The sequence below is a fragment of the Gallus gallus genome, chromosome 7 (genome assembly GCF_016699485.2).
Source record: "Gallus gallus isolate bGalGal1 chromosome 7, bGalGal1.mat.broiler.GRCg7b, whole genome shotgun sequence".
NCBI lineage: Eukaryota > Metazoa > Chordata > Aves > Galliformes > Phasianidae > Gallus > Gallus gallus.
The window spans coordinates 19,258,086-19,277,612 of record NC_052538.1 but is presented as its reverse complement, the minus strand read 5'-3'; the positions used below and the strand labels follow the sequence as shown (position 1 = coordinate 19,277,612).

General features: G+C 34.9%; 1 protein-coding gene across 13 annotated transcripts in view; it reads right to left on the bottom strand.

The window, feature by feature from the left end:
* Nucleotides 1-1,137: 1,137 nt before the first annotated feature.
* Nucleotides 1,138-19,527, bottom strand: part of SCN1A (sodium voltage-gated channel alpha subunit 1) — a 110,530-nt gene continuing 92,140 nt past the window's right edge. For all 13 annotated transcript variants that reach the window (XM_046944097.1, XM_046944098.1, XM_046944100.1 and 10 more), the window contains 6 exons: nucleotides 13,773-14,054; nucleotides 7,898-7,951; nucleotides 7,432-7,569; nucleotides 5,871-5,975; nucleotides 4,826-5,096; nucleotides 1,138-4,483 (listed from right to left, as the gene is read on the bottom strand). In XM_046944097.1, the coding sequence (XP_046800053.1) occupies nucleotides 3,315-4,483; nucleotides 4,826-5,096; nucleotides 5,871-5,975; nucleotides 7,432-7,569; nucleotides 7,898-7,951; nucleotides 13,773-14,054 (2,019 nt within the window). In that variant the 3' untranslated portion in view covers nucleotides 1,138-3,314. The remainder of the gene's footprint in view (nucleotides 4,484-4,825; nucleotides 5,097-5,870; nucleotides 5,976-7,431; nucleotides 7,570-7,897; nucleotides 7,952-13,772; nucleotides 14,055-19,527) is intronic.

The window sequence follows — 19,527 nt, the reverse complement described above, 5'->3', positions numbered from 1 at the left end:
TCCATCAGTAATGACAATTAATAAGAGGAGCAAACCATATGATCTATGTAGAATCATAGAACAGAATCAAAGAATCATTAAGTTTGGAAAAGACCACTAAGTTCATCTCATCCAACCCCAACCCATCTCACCATGCCTGCTAATCACGTCCCTCAGTGCCACATCCCCACCGTTCTTGAACGCCTCCCGTGACGGTGAGCCCTCTGCTTCTCTGGGCGGACCATTCCAATACCTCACCACTTTCTGAGAAGAAGTTTTTCCTAATATCCAACCTGAGCCTCCCCCTCGTGCAAAGTGAGGATTTTACTTCTTATCCAGTTGCTGTTACTTCAGAAGAGAGGCTGACCCCCACCTTGCTGCAGCTTCCTTTCAGGCAGTTGCAGAGAGAGGTAAGGTGAGCCTCCTCCTCCCATGACTGAGCAATTTCAACCAGTGTCCCCATATTCTTTTCTTCTGCACAGCTCTCCAGCCACTCTGCCCCAAGCCTGTAGCAACGCATGGAGTAGGTATGACTAATTCAATATTGCACTGAATTAGTAGGTGAAGCTGATTTTCTGAGCAGAAACTGCTTTGAGTAAGCTTTTCTAATGAATCCATCACATAAGGCTCTACCCCATCGCTCAGTTCTCATAAAGTTCTAAGTTGCTAAGGAAGTATTATGTAAGAATAATTTTTTCCCTCGTCCAGGATGATCCTTCAAAGAAATATCCTAAAAAATTTCTAGGTACTCTACCTGTACTGAAGCAACATTTCAGCTTCTTTGACATAGAAAACCTGAAATAGGTAGGAGAAACAATTATTTTTGTTTTCCTATTATCTGTAAACTGAAATGATAGTGACATAATTTTCATCTGTCTTAAAAGTTACCTCCTTGAGAAAAGCAAAGATTTAAAATCTGTAGGCAGAATATTAAATAATATTCAGTTTACTACCTGTGAGCCTCCTAGGACACATTCAGGACAGCTGTAATATTTGTCCGTTGAGGACTCCCATGCAGGAAGTGGCTCATGGAGTTACTCTGTGGAGTACTGTAGAAACACAGAATCATCATGCTCAGTATTTGACATGCATTAATTAGAAATTTTAAAAGGCATACTGTTTTTAAATTAATGTCAGATAATAACGACAAAAGGAGCATACAATAAAAAATGTAATCTTTATTATTTCGGCACATTAATAATGTTATTTAGCTTCAGTTAGGGTAATAGTAGCATTTTCCTGCATGCAGTTCACTAATATAGTATTTGCCAATAATTTTAATAAAAGTAATCTATATTTAATTTTCCTGTGTAAGAAACATAAAATGTCCTGATGTGTTTGATTATATGGTTCTGCTACGTTCTCTTTGTGGAAAAAAACACTGTGGACCCATGATAACATTTAGAACTGCAGTATGAATAATATTTTTAAAAACTGTGTAAATATGAGGAAAAAAAAACTAAGGATTCTGTGAAGGGAAGAGTGTATTTGAAAATCTGTTATGCAGGCACTGCTTAGACATTCAATTAACACTTTACATCTTTTTCCAACTTCAAAAACAAACAAAGAAACAAAACCAACCAACCATTAAAAAAAAAAACAAAAAAAACACCCCAAACCAATTAACTAGAATTTTAAAAGCAAATTATGAACTTATTTTGCATAAAGAATTGACAAGTTTGCAAGTATAGTAAAAAATAAGACCTACAGCTATCTGTTCTCTTAGTCATATCATGTTCTCTGGAGTACTTCTGTGAAAAAGTGCTGTGGACAGAAAGTAAAAAGAAATGGTGTGGAGTCAACCTGAAGATAAAATTCAGTTCTTGTTGTATGTACATAATGCTGAAAAAGAAAACAAAATGATTTTTACAGTATTTATATTTGCTTTGCTTATAAAATTCTAACATTATTTTCAACAGGTCTAGTAGTTTTCAACATCTGTACAGTTTGGATATACACTATATGCTTTTCGCTGAAAATTCAAAAATGTAAATCAAATAAGCTCCTAAGTAGCTGCAAAATATTGCTTAATGGTATAGAGGAATGAGGTCTTGTTGAACAGTTTACTTCATTTAGCTCTGATGTATGGCTTCCCATTTTTAAGAAACCCAGACAGTCAAAGGAACAGCAGCATAGGCAGTATAAACATGCATTGGTAGCATCCAAACTATCTATAATGGTAGATAATACATAATTTTACCTGTTGAAAGCTTGCACATTACACTTATTGTGGTACATATTTGATGCAATAAATGTGCTCAGGTCATTATCTGTTTGCTCAAACATGCACCACAGGTTAAAAATTACTATTTACATAGCAGAGGGCTTTTCATTAACATACAACATCAACCTTACCAAGAGCTGAAGATGGCTAAACAATACTGCAGGATAAAGCAGAACAACATTATTAAGGGCTCCTTCTGATCAATTTGGCAGTTTGGGCAGGTTCATTTCATGTTCTTATGCAGAAGGACATTTGACAAAGACAGAATCTGTGACTCCAGACCCAGAAAGAAATTTGTACTTTCTGAAACTTAATGGTCTGTGCAAATTAAATAAATAAATACATACAGAAATAAATATCTGTTTTTACTGTTTTTGTGAGTTACAGGGGACTTTACAGGCATACCAAGACTGGTTCAGACGCGATACAACATGAATACATTAATTAAGCACCTCAGAATTTATTATTCCTTCCCAGAAACACTGAGCTAAAATCAGTTGTTCTTTGTGACTTAATGTTATTTTCATGCATGATCTATAAGTGCAGCATGCCTTCATGCAAATCATTTCTGTGTGTATATTAGTCGCATAGTAGAACACCTGGCTCTTATACCTGTAAAGTAGTGCTTGACCCCCTTTCCCAACAGAAGACCCATTTACAAAAATAGTCACATATAATAAACAACATATGAATAAAGAAAAGATGAATCCACCAACACAGATTTGTAAAAATATGATGTATGTGGCAGTTGAAATGCAAACAGTGGATACAGTTATTGTATTGTTTTACGCTAAACACACAACTAGAACTTGGACTGCACCCCTTAGCTGGTCCCTACAGCCTGAGTAGCCATTTTTTCTCTCCTCTTCAGCAGTGTCAGCTGGTAGTGAGAACAGTTAAATCCTGTCAAGGTTATTTCCCCATGTCACAGTCACAGTTACTGACGAGGGGTCGCTGTCTTTTAATAGGCACTGACCTTTAATGTATAGTATGTTTGTAAAAATTGTCAGTTTGGCATAGACCTCCAGCAGGAGTCCTGTTGACACAAACACATGACCTTTGCAGGCTATGAACTACTTTGCACATAGATGATTTTGCTTGCTATTTATTTTTATTTATGAACATCTTTGTCTTCCTTTTCGTGCTTTTCTTTGACTGCCCTTGTTACACGATCATAAGAAGGTGGACAAACTGCTGTTGATGCAGTTATATCAGTCTTTTCTGTAAATGAGTTTTCATTTAACTTGTCCATAAGGATTTCATCTTTAATGCCCAGACCAGCCCCTCCTTCAGTTTTGTTTTTGTTATAGATAAAGGAGGCTTGTTTTACTGTTCGTTTTAAAAGGTGGCGTCTAAAAGCACGTTGAATAATGACAGCAGATACTTCTTCTTGTTTTCTTTTTAATGTTGTTGTAATTGGTTCATAGGAAGCCTTAGAAGGATTTGATGCCATAAATCGGTCTTCCATCTGTATTCTGAGGGCATCCATCTCCCCACTTTCCCCTAACACACGTTTTGTGAAAGCAAACAAGATGTCAAGGCAGTGAATTCTGTCACCGCTTACCATGGGCAGATCCATTGCAATCAGCTGGACCTTGTTTGGTTTGGGAAGGTGAAGAGGAGGCTCAAGAGCTGCTGCAAAATCAGACAACTTCTCAAATTCCATGAATTGTGTTGCATCTGGATCAAACTTCTCCCAGACCTCATAGAACATCTCAAAGTCATCCTCACTCAAGGGCTCAGCACTTTCTTCAGTTGCAACACCAAAATTCTCCAGAATGACAGCAATGTACATGTTCACCACCACCAAAAAGGATATGATGATGTAGCTGACAAAGAAGAAAATCCCAACCGAAGGGTTGCCACAGTCGCCTTTAACAGAGCTCCCTGGGTGAGCTTTGTTAGGGTCACAGTCCGGCTCCCCACTGTTAAGAATTGGGGCTAACAAGCCATCCCAGCCAGCAGATGTGGTAATTTGAAATAGGCAGATCATGCTGTTGCCAAATGTTTCAAAGTTGAACATGTCATCAATCCCAGCTTCCCTCTTAACGTAGGCAAAGTTGGACATGCCAAATATCGCATAGATAAACATGACCAAGAAGAGCAGCAGGCCAATGTTGAACAAAGCAGGAAGAGACATCATCAGAGCGAAAAGCAGAGTGCGGATTCCCTTTGCGCCTTTAATGAGACGCAGAATGCGGCCTATTCTGGCAAGTCGGATGACTCGGAACAAAGTAGGGGACACAAAATATTTCTCAATCATCTCAGCTAAGAACATACCTAAAATAGGATGACAAATAAAATAAGGATATATTACCACACTCTCCATATTGTAGTGATAATTTAGAAAAATAGTTTTAAAACTGATGTTCTATGCAGCAATTAAAGATATTCTGTAGATTACACTTGCATAATTTCTACCAGTTAGAGTTAATATTTACAAGTGCAATGTATTTTGAATGATTACAACAATCACGGTGATTAGGTAAATCATTAGATAAAATGAGAACATGCAAGACTTAGAAGCCTTGGAATGGCAAAAGCTAGCCATATAGTACTACTGAGTGAAAGTTCAATTTATACTCATTTTACCCTCTTTATAGGTTAATAAATGAGACTTACCTACTATTGAGAGAATGACAACTACAAAATCAAAAATATTCCAGCCTATAGTGAAATAATAATGGCGGAGTGAAATTAATTTCAGGACACATTCTCCAGTGAAAAGGACAATGAACACCAAGTTTATCCAGTATAAAATATTTTCCATTTCTTTACTCTGGTCATCAGTTTCTACCATCATGGTAACCATGTTAAGACAGATAAGAATCATGATGCTAATGTCGAATACTTGCTGTGTCACAAAATCAAAGACCATGCCTTGAAACTTGTTCTGAGAAGGAAAAAAAAAAAAGCAAAACAACCATTACAGATTGTAATTGTTTTTCATTTCCTATTAGAAGAAAGTAGAAAAATATATGTAGTAAAACCAATAAGGCTTCCATAAAAACATATCTAGGAAACGTAACTAGATTAATCAAAATAAATACAACAGATTAGTTCAGCCTGTTTTTTAGTTTTTCTGTTTGTTTGTTTTGTATGCTACCTGGCATAATCACGACATTTAACTCTGTCGGGTTCATCATTCATCATTATCTCTTTTCCCATGAAAGCTTTTGCCTCACACACTTTCTGTTATCAGTTTCACTTTCATATTACAACTTTGGAGTGTTTGACTTTACTATCTTAGCATTCCTTTTGAAATGATCTCAAGTAATTCAATAGGAAATAATTAAGCTTTGACCAAACTACTAATTGTTGCTTTTTATTCTGAACATTTTTGCTTGAAATTTTCAGGAAACATAACACAGCAAATCCAGGAAATTAAAAAGAAATTCATCAAATAGTTTCAAAGTATAAGGATTTTATAATGTATTATGACTGATGGATGATAAACCAAGAGAATGGCAGGTAACTTTAAATACAGTTATTGAAACAAGATAAGTTGCTTATAGTTTGCTGAGCAGCATATGCATTTTCCATTTTTGCTAACTGATAAACCAGTTAATGATAATTTGTACATGAGTACAAATAGTCTCTCTCTATACTGATAAAAAATGAGTTCTTCAAAAGAAGCTATTGGTCTGATGTATAGAAATAATTTTACCCCTGGTCTTGGTATAGGCTTTTGTGGTTTTTTGGATCCCAGCTTTTTCATTGCATTGTAGTATTTCTTCTGCTCTTCTGTCATAAATATGTCTTGACCTCCAAAGTAAAAACATAAAATCAAAGCTGGTTACAATCACATTTATATGCAGTGTTGAAAAAGCTTTTAAAGTGAAATGTGATTAATACATTTATTTACTATATATGTGTTATTCTGATTGTCTTGTTAAAATGCACCAAATACTCCAGGAGAAATGACAGTAAATCCAGTGAGAAAATGGATGTTTTTACCTTACACTATTCCCCGCTAACTTTCTTTCATGTGAAATTATAACATCTTCAGAGAATCCAGAGTTTGTTAGGCAGCGTGGATATCCCTTCAAGAATCTGGGCAAGGATTACTGGCATTTTTATATTAGAGTCAACAGAAAGTTGAAAGAAAATGGGATGGCCAGCTTCAATGGCTTGAGAAAACTAACTGCCATACTAAGCTATACTTGGTGAAGCAGCGATCAGACAAAAGTTTCTGAGAATTCAATACTATTATTGATGAAAAATGGTAAGGAGAATTTGTGCTAGTAAACATTGTGCATGCATGTTTGTTTCTTCTTCCAGAAAATTCAAATGGCACAAATATTTTCAAAGACAGACGATGTTCATTGGTGTTCTGGGACTGCCCGTCTTCTAAAATCAGTGTAAAGATAAAGTACATGTTATTGCACTTATTTTAGTTATGTATACAGTAGTGTTGATATGCAAATGATCCAAATGATCGTTCTTTCTTCTGCATAAAAAAAGCCTTTGCATTCATTTGATAAATATTAGGTGTATACTCAACTTGAGTCCTAACTGATTCTATAGATCTTGTATTGGCTTAGTTTCTCATCATATGGAAATACTGCAGATGAGTAACATTAAAGGTTCAAGCAATAACTAAAGTACCTATAATTTATAGAACTGACAGAAAATGTAATCTAGGTCCTGTTGCTTGACATAAACTAACCTTAATGTGTTCACAGAATTAACACATTAAGAGAGGTAAATATAAAAAAATATTCTGAGTAAGAGCTATATATTAATTTCAAATGAAACCTGGAAAACAGAGTATTTTGATGTAGACAGGAATTTCCTGAAAATCAAAATGACTGAATTGAAGAAGATCTCTTAGTTATCAAATCTCAGTGTCTGCAATATAAGCATTTATTTGATAAGTTGGCTTTAAAGATAAGCAGCTGATACTCAGACCATCCATGTCAGTGAGATTCACAGCTACACTATGAAAGTAAGAACGGGTATCCTTTGTAACCTACAATGGTTACAAATAACTATTTAATTCAGTGCCACAGAATAGAATTTGGGAGAATTGAAAACAGAAAGGAGAAAGGTGTGTACTGTTCACTACAGTGTAAAATCTTATGAAGATAATGTATGCAACATCTGGGTAAGATTTTATATTCTGGTATTCTTCAGCTTTTTCAGTTTTGATACATTCCATACATCATGCACTTACAGGAAGTCACTATTTCGCAATATCTTTAGAAGAGGAATGAAACAATACTTATCTTCTTTTTCTGCTGATTGAAGTTATCAATGATGACACCAATGAACAGATTCAGGGTGAAAAAAGACCCAAAAATGATAAAGATGACAAAATACAAATACATGTACAGGTTGTCTTCATACTTGGGTTGCTGTAACACCTGAGGAAAAAATATGAAATATCATTCTTAAGATTTCATATGAAAATTTCAATTGAACAAGCAGCAATCTTGGACAAAATATCTTTTATTTCCTTGTCACTTATATCAGTGTATTTTTGTCCATTCCATCTATTACTAACAGCATCTTGCAGTTTGCATTCAAATTTGTTACAATAATTTGCCACAGCAGAATCTCATATTAGTTCATTTAATTTTGTTTCATCTTCCTGTATGCATATTATTCACTTTTGGAAGAAATATAAATATACACTTGTTGATAGACATGTGTCAAGGATAAAATGTACTTCAAAATATTCTCAGTACTTACGTCTCTTGAGTCAATAGCTGCATACATAATATCCATCCAGCCTTTAAATGTAGCCTGTAAACAGTACACACCTATTTAAGAATATAACTTTAAGACAATTCATAAAACTATTTCCAGCAACTGAATATGGCACCCGGCATTATTAGTGCAACATACATAAGATTTATCCACAATTTTGCATTTTGGCTTTCTTTAGAGCTGCTTATAAGGTACACTGCTGTGTATCCCATTTGTCTTTATATTAGTAAGTTAAGCAGAATATGTAATTAACTTATTTCTAATTATTTATCACAAATGCTAGAATGCAGTGTCATTTTAGTAGATTAAATGTTTATCAAAGTCATACCAGTGGCTTTGTAACTCAGTTGCCACCAGTGACTACTGATGTCATCAGTAGGGTGGCAATTCAAGGGAACCGAAGATTTGATTAGGTCAGAAAAGATAAACACTGTAGTATCAAGGAGAATTTTGATTTGTATCTACTATAAAAGATTTTACCTGATGTAGTGATTCTATATTCATTCTAAATGCATTATGTTTTACAGAGGCTATAATCCTCAACTATGTTTTAAGGTGATCTTGTAAAAACAGAATTTGCTGTATGTGCTTCAAATATTTAATATGCCTTAAAAGTGACAGCATTTAGTGAGCTTTTACAGCTATTGACTCTAATCCATATGTGTAAATTTTTGTTTGACAATGCAGTGTAGATTTCCTCCTCAACGCATTTGAAAGACAAACTCATTTTCTCTATTGCAGCAATTAGTTACTCTTTTGAAACAGTCATGGAGTAGGCAGCATTTCCAAGTAGCAATCATTCAGTCATGGCCAGAATAAAACCAACAACTGAGAGTGTTCTTGGTCATTTAATCCTTATTACAATTTTACTAAACAAGGTTGTAGATCTTTGGTTCTTTCATATTCCTTGTCATAGAGATTAGTCATAGAAACAAGTCAGGATGGGAACGTTCCTCATCCATGGTTATTACTATATCTCCAACACCTTGAAGTTTAATTTCTAGCCAGTATTTCAAAAAAGCTTTGCTTATGCATCATACAAAACAGCTGGTATCATCCTGCAATGGATTTTAAATGAAAAGGAATAATTTTATTTTGAAAAGAGTTGCCTTATTCTTTTGAAACAGCGGAATACTAAAAAGGAGCAAATCCATTTTGCAATGACTTCCACATTTGGAGCCAACAAAAAAAAAAGAAGTGATTCAGGCAGCTTAGAGTGCAATGGTGAAATCGAAGTACAGTGTTAGAGGACCAAAACATTACAGAAAAATTTGAAAAAAATAGAACTGAAGAGATGGATGAAGTTAAAGTCCTCGTGGAATACTTGAACTGCAAGGGATTGGTTTTATTTACTTAATTTGTGATAGAGGTTTAACTTGTTCTCAAACACTTTCAAGGATGGAAAATCCACAGCCTCATAAAAAATATTTATATCAGCACTTGTATTTATTGCTTCCAACATTTAAATCCTACTGTTGCCATTTAAGGCTATCCCTCGTCATAGCCATTACAGACATGGAGAACACAGTACCAATCATTTGTCCGCAATACTTTGCAAACTGGTTTTTGCTGCCTTTTCTTTAGGCTAAATAATCTTCACGTCTTCACTCTTCCTTCAATCATTCCATGCAGATCTTGTCCAAAACTCAGATCATTCTCATTATTTTGTGCTCTCTTTCATCAGTTTATCTCTTGAAATGGTAGCCAAAAATGGACTCATTATTTCAGCTGAGACCTAGGTCTCAGATCTAAATAGGGCAGGCTGCTTACTTCATATACCTTACAGAGTTTACTTTTCTTTCTGTCTGGTTATATTATTTGCATATTTTTGAAAGTCATGACTGTGGCTGTAGTCAGCACTTTGAGTTCAAACACTAAATGCAAGTAATATGCATATTTTTACATCTGAAGGATGATGCAAATGATGGAGTGGCTCTTCTGTGAGGTGCATGCCATTGTCTCTGGTTCATACAGATGATGGTCATTGTGCATCATCTTTCAGGCAAACTAAAAGGTTTTTTTTTGTAAATTTGTAAGTATATCCTATACTAAACTAGAGTTAAAGGAAAAAAAAAAAAGACTAATATTAAACTGTTAAGTTTCATCATCACCAGTAAGATAGCATGTTTCAATTAAAGCTAGGAAGAAGATGGGAAGAACTATCACAACTTTTATATTATTATCATTATTAGTCAACATGAAAAGAGTGTGAAAAAAAAAAAAGATTCTGTAATTCCCAAGGCAGGAGCCTCAGTTCAGTAGGAGAATTTCTATTTTCTAAACACGTTGCCTGAGCAATATCATATAATTAAACCAGAGATTCAGTATCAAAGCACCAAATTTACTGAGTGTTGTTCCTAATGCAATCAATCAGTAGAAGATTAGGCCCGGTTTTGCTAGGCTCAAATTTTTCTGCAACAGATCTTCTTCAACAGAAATAAGGTATTATTTGGGCATTTGTGCATGCTTACTAGAAAACACACAAATATGACAAAGAGATAAAAATCTGTTTCCTTTTTGTATATATACAAATACATTGTATATCTTCAGTGACACTAAATCAGAAGTAATTCACTGATTTCAAACATTAAACTTATTCTGAATGCTTCCCCCAAAGAAATTTGAAAGACAAATTCAAATGTAGATTCAAAAGTAGATAGAAAACAACAAAACAAAATTCTCCCAGGCTACTATTGTTAGAAGTACATAAACTTCTTCTCATGATGGACAATTTCCAATGAAGTCAGAAATACAGCCGGAGTGGTACTACTATATTTCTTTACCAAAAATAACAGAATAATGTGATACTGTGTTCCGAGACTAATTTGCCATGTTTTATCCTGGATAAAAGCAGGTCTTCAGGAGATCTACTTACCAAAGAATCCAAACACTGGATTTATGTTAAAAAGAAATAATACCGTAAAATTTTCAAGGCAGATAGATGCCACATCTCTTTGTGTACATCAGCCTGTTCCTCTTCACTTACTGAAGTGTGAAAGTTGTGAAAGGAATTTCTTCAGCAGATCTGTCTCTGCTCTGATGATTTTCTCCAGGATCAGAAAAATACTCAAATTTATACAAAAAAAAAAAAAAATCTGAAGTTTTTCTGCACTAGGGCTTGGAGTTTTGGTTTGTTCTTCTTTGTTATATATATATATATATATAATATTGTTATATGTTATAGTAACATAATAATGTTTTATATATATATTATACATACATATACGTATAATTTGCATTAAAACAATATTTCCCATAGTATTCACTCAAGATAGAATACCTTATTGATAAAGAGAATAAAGGCTTCTATTGTATTATCTATAATCCAGAAAAGCTGAGCGAATTTGCATTACTCTTCTTTGACTGGCTTACAAAGTATGAGTCAGAGGACAAGATGAATAATGGAAAAAATACTGGATTGTAAGCTTTCTGTAGCTTCTAACCTCCTGCAGTAGAATCTTCTATCTGTAATTCATCCATTGACACTTATCACTGAACTTATCATTAGAACAATGATATTCACCTCTATGAGGTTGTTTTCTTGGGTCCACCACAACCTAAACAAGTCTGTACTTGAGACTGTTAGAGGGGAGAAATAAATGACTTCAGTAGACTTTTCAATTAACCATGTAAAAAAAACAGTCATTAATGTTCACACTGGGTGCATAGAAAGCTTTTCCAATAGCAGCTATGATTTTATCAGATATTTTGGGGCTTTTGAACAAATAGCTTTATCATTGTTTCTGACATATTCACAGATGCTTTTAAGTAATTCTTAACATTTACTCATTTTTACTATTAATACTAGCTGATTAGGAAGCGTATGTAAATCAAGACATACCCATCTACTTCTCATGTTTCTTCTAAACACAACAGCCTTAGAATCCTTTACTAGTTCCTCATCCAAAGTACTTTAAATACTGAAGTGAGAATCACCTTATAAACATCTTCTTGATAAACGTTTATGAATTATGGCCTTCATTCCGTTCTTAAGAGTGAAAAAATCCCACAGATTCTTTGCATTTAAAGCATTACCTGAAAATCAAGGTAATTACCTGAAAATACCTGATATTTGCTTTCTTTAGTCTAGGGCACGTATCATTCCATACATGCAGAATCACTACTAGTAGCTTTCCTATCAAACCCTAAAAGATGCAGTTTCAAGTGTTTGTTTCGTAGGATAACAAGTGTCTTTTTAATTGTTTTTGTATCTTTTTTTTTTTTTTTCTGGAATGTTGAACAAAAAATCATTTCACACACCTACATGCATCTTAGTAGTACAAAAAAAGTTAAAATATATGGTGATGCCTCTGAAATTCTACTCACACAAAAACTCCATCAACACAGCAAGTATTTCATATCTATGCAGAATTTCTGTGTTGCAGATATTTTAAAAACCACTGTATTGTCTTCTCATGAGAGCTAGGTCCCTCTTTGTTTTTTTCCTTTAGAAGTGTGGGTACAATTGGAAATTTCACCCAACTTGCCCTTGCCTCCCAGAGCAATGCAATAATCCAAGAATCTAAATGTTCATGTAAGAAATATATTTTTCTGAAGAAAAAATATTCTCCGCTTTTTAGTGGAAATGAAGTAAGCTATGCATAGCTGAGACACTGGAGTATATACGACATTATGAAGCAGTGGAAGGTGCTGACGGGGCCCATAAGGCCAAAAAAAGATGTACCTTATCTTATACCTGTCCCAGAATAGGCTAAGCTGCTACTGAAAGAAGAGATGAAAACCACTTGAAAGGAATTTTGCTGACATCCTTTTCAGTGGAACATGTTTTATAAAGCATACTGACCCTCCCTCTACAGTGGAGATTCTAGGTCAATGGATTTCAAAAATCAGACAGAGAAAACAATATTCATGGTCTTTCCACTGTAGTCCAATTTTGTTATCAAAGTCAAACTGTATTCCTTTGTATATTTCTTAAATTCTGCTGGTCCCTCTCTGCTCTTCTTGATATGACAGTAAATAATTAATCATAATGAATTTCAAATCATCAGTGTTTTCAGAGTCATGCAACGAGATGCTCTGTTCTATCAGAGAGGCAGTTACCAGTGCTCAGATTTATTGTCTTAGAACCTAGGCAGGCCCATGTTAATGCCACTGCATCATGTTAACAATCTGCATTAGTAAGATTTCTTATGCCAATATAAGAGTTAGAAACTTATTTTAAAACACTAAAAATGAAAATTAATTCTCAGAATTAGACCTCAAATAGACAGGTTGCTCATGGTGCACAATTCAGGTTAGAGTCCTGCAATTTCTTGGCTGGGTCAGACTGTAAGGTATTCCAATGTACACAGGGATAGTTCATGTTCTGACAACATAATTTTTGATAGTGAAGACATAAGCCTTTCTGCATATATTTTCTTTGGGTGCCTGTGCACAAGAATAGCAGGGAAAATATTTCATAGGCTATAGCACCTAATGTTACTTTTCCTCTATTTCTCCTCTAGATGGAAATTGTTTCTCAGATCTTGTAACTGCAGTGGTGGCAGCCACATCACTAAGACAGCGTTTTCTACCCGGAATTCTTTTCTGTGACTTAATTACACTAATGCAGATTTCTCTTCAGATAACTATATACCAGCCCTATTACTTCTAGAAACATTCAGAGTTAGAAAGGGAACAATTGTTCCCTCAGATGTCCTCAGATGTCCTAAAAGTTCTTCATTCTTCTTAGTAGACTTTGCTGAGCAGTATGAAAGACTAATAAATCATCAGTGCAGTGGTATTATTAAATTACTAAGTCACAGATAAAAATATGTATTCTGCTTTTGTTGCTAGAATTGCTTTTCACTATTACATAAAAACAATAAGAGCGATATAATAAAGAGTGATCACTTACTACTTGAAGCAAAGAAAGATACCCAAATCCTACATTATCAAAGTTTACTTTCACGTTTTTCCATCGGGCACTTTGATTGTTTTTTATGAGTTCCTCGCACTGACTAAAATTGTTGATTTGGTCGACTTCAAACCTTTCATCAGTTGTGGTGTTAACACAGTAGTAGAACTTCCCAGCAAACAGATTTACTCCCATGATGCTGAAAATTAGCCAGAATATAAGACAAACGAGAAGCACGTTCATGATGGATGGAATTGCTCCTAAAAGGGCATTCACAACCACCTAATACACAAATACAGGGGGAAAAAGAAAAGAGTGTAAGAACATTTACAGCAATAAAGTTTTGTATACTGTTTTACCAATGCTTAATAAATGCTTGTACAGAAACAAATACCATAAATGTTAATGCAGCACATTAATAATTGTAACATTGCACTGTTCTTTTAAATGCTTAACATTAGTATGTGTAATGAAAGGAAAAGAAATGAGAAAATTAAAATAATTACAAGAAAAAACAAAATAGAAGACTTGATTGTAATAAGGTGAAGTCCAACACTGATATGTTCTATATAAAAATAAATGTTAAATGTAAATATAGACATAGGAAAAATTTTTAAAACAGCATCAAATTATAGCTTAAAAATGTCTAAAGAAAAAAAAGGAAACCCTAGACATTATCAACAGAACTTTGAAATTTAAGCTGAAAACATAAATGCCATGAATCTAGAAACTAAGCTCTACTTTAAAAGGATTATGCAGGAATTATATACGTATCTTTATTGCCTTATTGTTCCATGCAAGAATATCACAAAGATTAATTTCTTTGTATAAAAAAGCAAGACAGTTTTGCAATATGTGTCTACTTGAATCAACAGAATTTATTTCAAGCTCCAGTCTTATTGTTTCATGTATTGAGTTTGTCAGTAACACCCTTCATTTATCTAAATATACACCAAGGACATATTTAGAGGTTTTGATTTGGTATTTTAAATTGCTTTAGGCCAGTTGCCTGCTTAGTCCCTTTTAGGCAAGATATCAAATTATTTATATAAAAAAAAAATTTTTTTTTTTATATATACAGTAAATAATCACACGTGTCTGTCAGAGCTAGAAAAACTTCTGCAATATTTGTTTGACTGAACAGCTAAGCTGCTAACTGTTTTCCTTAAGTATCCAAAACCAGATCTCATTTACTAAGTATATGTTATCTTAAATTTTACTTTTTTCTCTGTAAAATTTTTTGGACCTTGTGAAAAGGTAAAATAAAATGTACAGTTGGAGTCTGATTCTCAGTAATCCAATCCCTGGCATAAGAGGAAAGGATTGGTGTGAATACTTGGGCTTTGTTACGGTGTCTTAGTCCATCTTTGTTCCCTGCTCTCTGCAACGTGGAGGAGTCTTTCCCACTACCAAGATAATTCTGAGCAAGCTCAGAGTTGCTCCATCTTACTACCTGTAATGCACAGCCTCTTGAAGGCCTTTGGAAGTGGAATATTGTGGCTGAGTTACTTATCACTCAGTACCTTCCTCTTCCCAAAACTTATGGCCATTTTTACAGACTTCCTCCATTAGTACATGGTGGAAATTGGAACTTTGTAAAGAATTACTGCTATCATTTTAAAATAATGTAGCTTTCCTTGGCAGCTTCTGTGTGAGTGATAGCTTTGAAGGAAGTATTCTTGCTTCATGAGATTTCTATTGCAGAAAATATAAAGTACCTATGTGATGTAAGCATAAGCTACCCATTTTTAAGAAGGCTAACAGGGTCTCAGTCAGATTACAAGAACCCATTTTCAAAGGAGTGAGGGAAATATTGTTTTACTGGCCTGCAGGGAGAAATCTGTTGCTACTTAAGTTGACAGAATTAAGAAAAACGTAAAAATTACTAATGCAATGATTTTGGAATTTATTCCAAGTCTGGCCTGTCCTATAACACTGTATTGAGGTACTGCTTTTATCTTTTTTTTTTCCTCCCTATAAAAATGTGCTGGATATGCTATGCTTATTGAATTCCACTGTTTAATCTTGGTGAAAAACCTGAAAATAGAGATGTCAAGAAGGAAAGATGGAAATTTATTCTGGCAAGTCAATTAAATGAAAGTTACCTGTGTTCAAAGCGAAGAGTGGTGCTGCATGAATTGAGTGACTGTAGCAGTTACCTTTTTAACAACCCTGAGATCCATTGGACCACAGCACAGATCCAGAACAGGCAGCAGAATATTAACAGCTACAATAGTTACAACAATTATGAATTGATCATAGTTGTAGAAAGATTTCTACAAAAGGACATTGAAGTGTCTCACATCTTTAGATGAACAGGTAATGCAGTCTTGCTGCTGTGACTGCCAGAAGATCAGCCTCTTGTTCTCGAATAAGAACTGAACAGCTTTCAGCAACTGTTCCAACAATGGTTCCAACAACGTATTTCATATAGGTCACTGAAAACCCATCAAATGGTAACAATTTCTGGTCACTACTGACCTGGCCTGGATGCGAACTGGTGACCTAGAGATGAAAGGCTCTGTATCCTATTACCAACCCCTTGAGCTATTCAGTCCCCCTGGAAGGTTTTTTAAGAAAAGAAGAAAACAAAATTAAAACTATTACAAGTTGCTTTTTCTTTGTTGTTTGTGTTTTTTTTTTGTTGTTGTTGTTGTTGCTGTTGTTGTTCGATTGATTTTTGACTTTTTTTTCCCACCAGTGTTGAGTCTTTGTCCTTTAATATACATAATGTAGAACTGGATTTTTACATGCTGGTCAGATGCTGGGCTGACTGTGAATTTCACCTTGGAAAGAAGCCTTTAATTTCTTTGGCGTATGCAGTTGGAGGCAATTTTGCTTTTTCATTGGGGTTTTTTTTGTTTGTTTGTTTTGTTTTTGCTTTACTTCCTCTATATTTGCTTTGGTTCTAACAGAAGTATATTGGGATATGGTCCTTATTATCCTACATAATATATATCCAAGATAGCAACCATAAATACACACATAACACCTGTACATGTAAGTTACAGCAAATGGACAGAAAAAAGAGAACCAATAAAAAGTGAACTGAATGCAGAAGAGAAATCATTACATTTCTAGCAAGTCAAAAATTGTCAGCCTCTTTTTGTTGGTTACTGGAATGTTGGCTACCAAAGCTCTTATTTTTACTCTCTAAATCTGGAACAGATCAATGTAATTCTAAATGTCATTTTTATTTATTTATTTATTTTGAAAGATGCTTTTCTTTTGAGTATATTTTTGATTATTTCTTTATATATATATATACATACACGTATGTATAATGAGAACAGTGCAGAGTAACAGCTTATCCCTGCTCCAGGAGTAGAGTATAAGTATTATTAGATACTGCCTTGCTGTGGCACAATATCTCAAACACATAAGTCTCATAGATATAAATGTTCTCACAGCAAAATGGCTTCAACAGATCCTGGCATTTATATGAGCAGCCACAGGATTTCTAGGAACTTCTACATTCAACCTGGGTTTCCTGCAATCTGTAAACAAACCAGGAAAAGTTTTCAGTAGTGCTTAACAATTTTATCCATAAAAACTGTAGCATTTGTGAAGAAGTTTTAAACTCTTTGACCATGGTGCAAATGAGAAGGAAGTTATACTCGTTAGGATGAAGAGGAAAATTATAAGATTATGTCTGGAAAATTCTTCCTACTAAAAATGACAAAGTACTTTATTTACCTCCATTTTGGGAGTTACTAACATGTATTTTTAGAATTAGTTCCTCGAAGATTTGATGTGCCTGATCTCCTCTGAAGAAGCCCATCAAAGGCTATAGTGATTCTTTAACTGTTATATGTATACAATCTCACATAAGATTTACATAAACAAGCACAGAAAGTTAAATAGTTTTTACTTCACCAATACCTTTATGGATAAAATCAAATCTTCTGTGCATGCTTGACATATGGTCATAACAAGTGTAAGATATTCCATCCATACTCAGTCCCTTGATAGTTGAGAAAGCCTGAAGAAACTTTCAGGAACTCCAAGGAATAAGAACAAGGAATAGGCCTACATGCATGTATCTAAAAGATAAATAATTTCTTTCTTTTTAAGTGACTGTCTGTCAGCTACAGATTTCAGACAGGATTTTATACAAAAAGCCATTCATCTCTCAGCAGTACAAAGGTTGAAGAGACAGGTATTCAAAGGCACCAGCAAGAAGAGAGGGATGGTCGACAGTGTATGCAGTATAAGCAACATCCAAGGAAAAAAGAAAGATTCATTCCTGACTCAAATTAAACACTGAACCAGCTTTGAGCAGGATTTCAGAGTAAGATATGAGTACTGCTTTGTCCCAAACAAGCATGATGTAAGGAGACCATGAGTTTCTACTCCTCTCCTGGCCAAAGTCCAGATGTATACAAATCTGGTGGAGAGAGAACTTGCAATGAAAGATGAAGAAGTGAGCAAGCAGCCGTTGGTTTAGATGCTTGGTCCACCACAGAGGTAAGACGACTGGAATGAGTAGGCAAGCGTGCTGTGGGTGGACAGGAATGGAAGCTCAGGTGATTTATACGATCTGAGTGTAAAATGTTCCTATAGTAAAGAACTTTGAGGACATCCAACAAGGAAGGCTAGAAGATGCTGAAACCAGACTGACTTGACCAGGAGGAGGCTATCAGTTGCTTTCACTCTTGAATCATAAGGGAGTTGAAGCAAGGGAGGAAGAGACCTAAGGAACACAGTAACTTTCCCAGACAGGGGAACAAAAAGGGATCTGAGAGAGACCATGAACAAAGTCCTGAATCAAAAAGATTAGCATTTCCTGATAGTCAGCGATAGTTAGGATAGGCAAGGGGTCACTGGAATAAGGCTTTGTCTTGAAAAGTTCAACTCCTTGCTCCTGGCATTCATGAACCAACAATTTAAAGTCAACCTGTGCATCAGCTAATTTATTTGAATTATGGCAGCAGAAGTGCACTACAGGTCTGCAACAGGCTATCCAGCAGCTTGAAATCAATGTCTGGCTCTCCTTCACATACTTCTAACTGATGGCTTTTTCACTGTCTTTGGATCTTCTATCATATGCATGCTGTGCATTTTCTAGTTTGCCTATCATGGAGCACAAGCAGATGTTCCTATCAGTCAAGTCAGAAATATGAAACAGAATGTATGTAAATAATGGTGTTTTCCAAAGACTAGTGCTTACAAAAATAGATTGGTGCTCAGAAGATGGCACCTGATCAGAAAATACGTGATGCGAACCAAATTGAAAAGAGATTTACATGCATTCTGTTCTTTTATGTCCATGTAGGACGTAAAAGATAGGAAGGAAGACCTTCAGATCAAAGTGGAAAACATAAATACAAAAACAACCAAACCCACACAACCTGAGCTTTTTTGCTAAACCACATCCAAAATAAAGGTTGCACTTCTAATCCCTTTTGAAAGGTAATTAGAAATGCAAAGGTAGGTAGCATAGAGCAGAACGTTGCCAGGAATTCTTTAAAGTACCTCCCACATTAAATACTTGAATGACTCCTTAGTTTCCAGGCATGATGTTGATTCTATGCTTTTATCTATGAAGAACTGGGAATTTCTTGCAGAGTATCTCTTAGCTATATCTTTACGCTCCGGGGGTTCATAGGTTGCTTGATGTGTATGTGATGGCAGTTACTGATTTTTCACTGCTTAAGTTGTATACATAATCTAAGAACTTCTAAGATACGCAGTGTGATGTACAAAACAGCACTTGATTTCTAGATGAGAACTACCTTAAGATGCTTTAGAGACA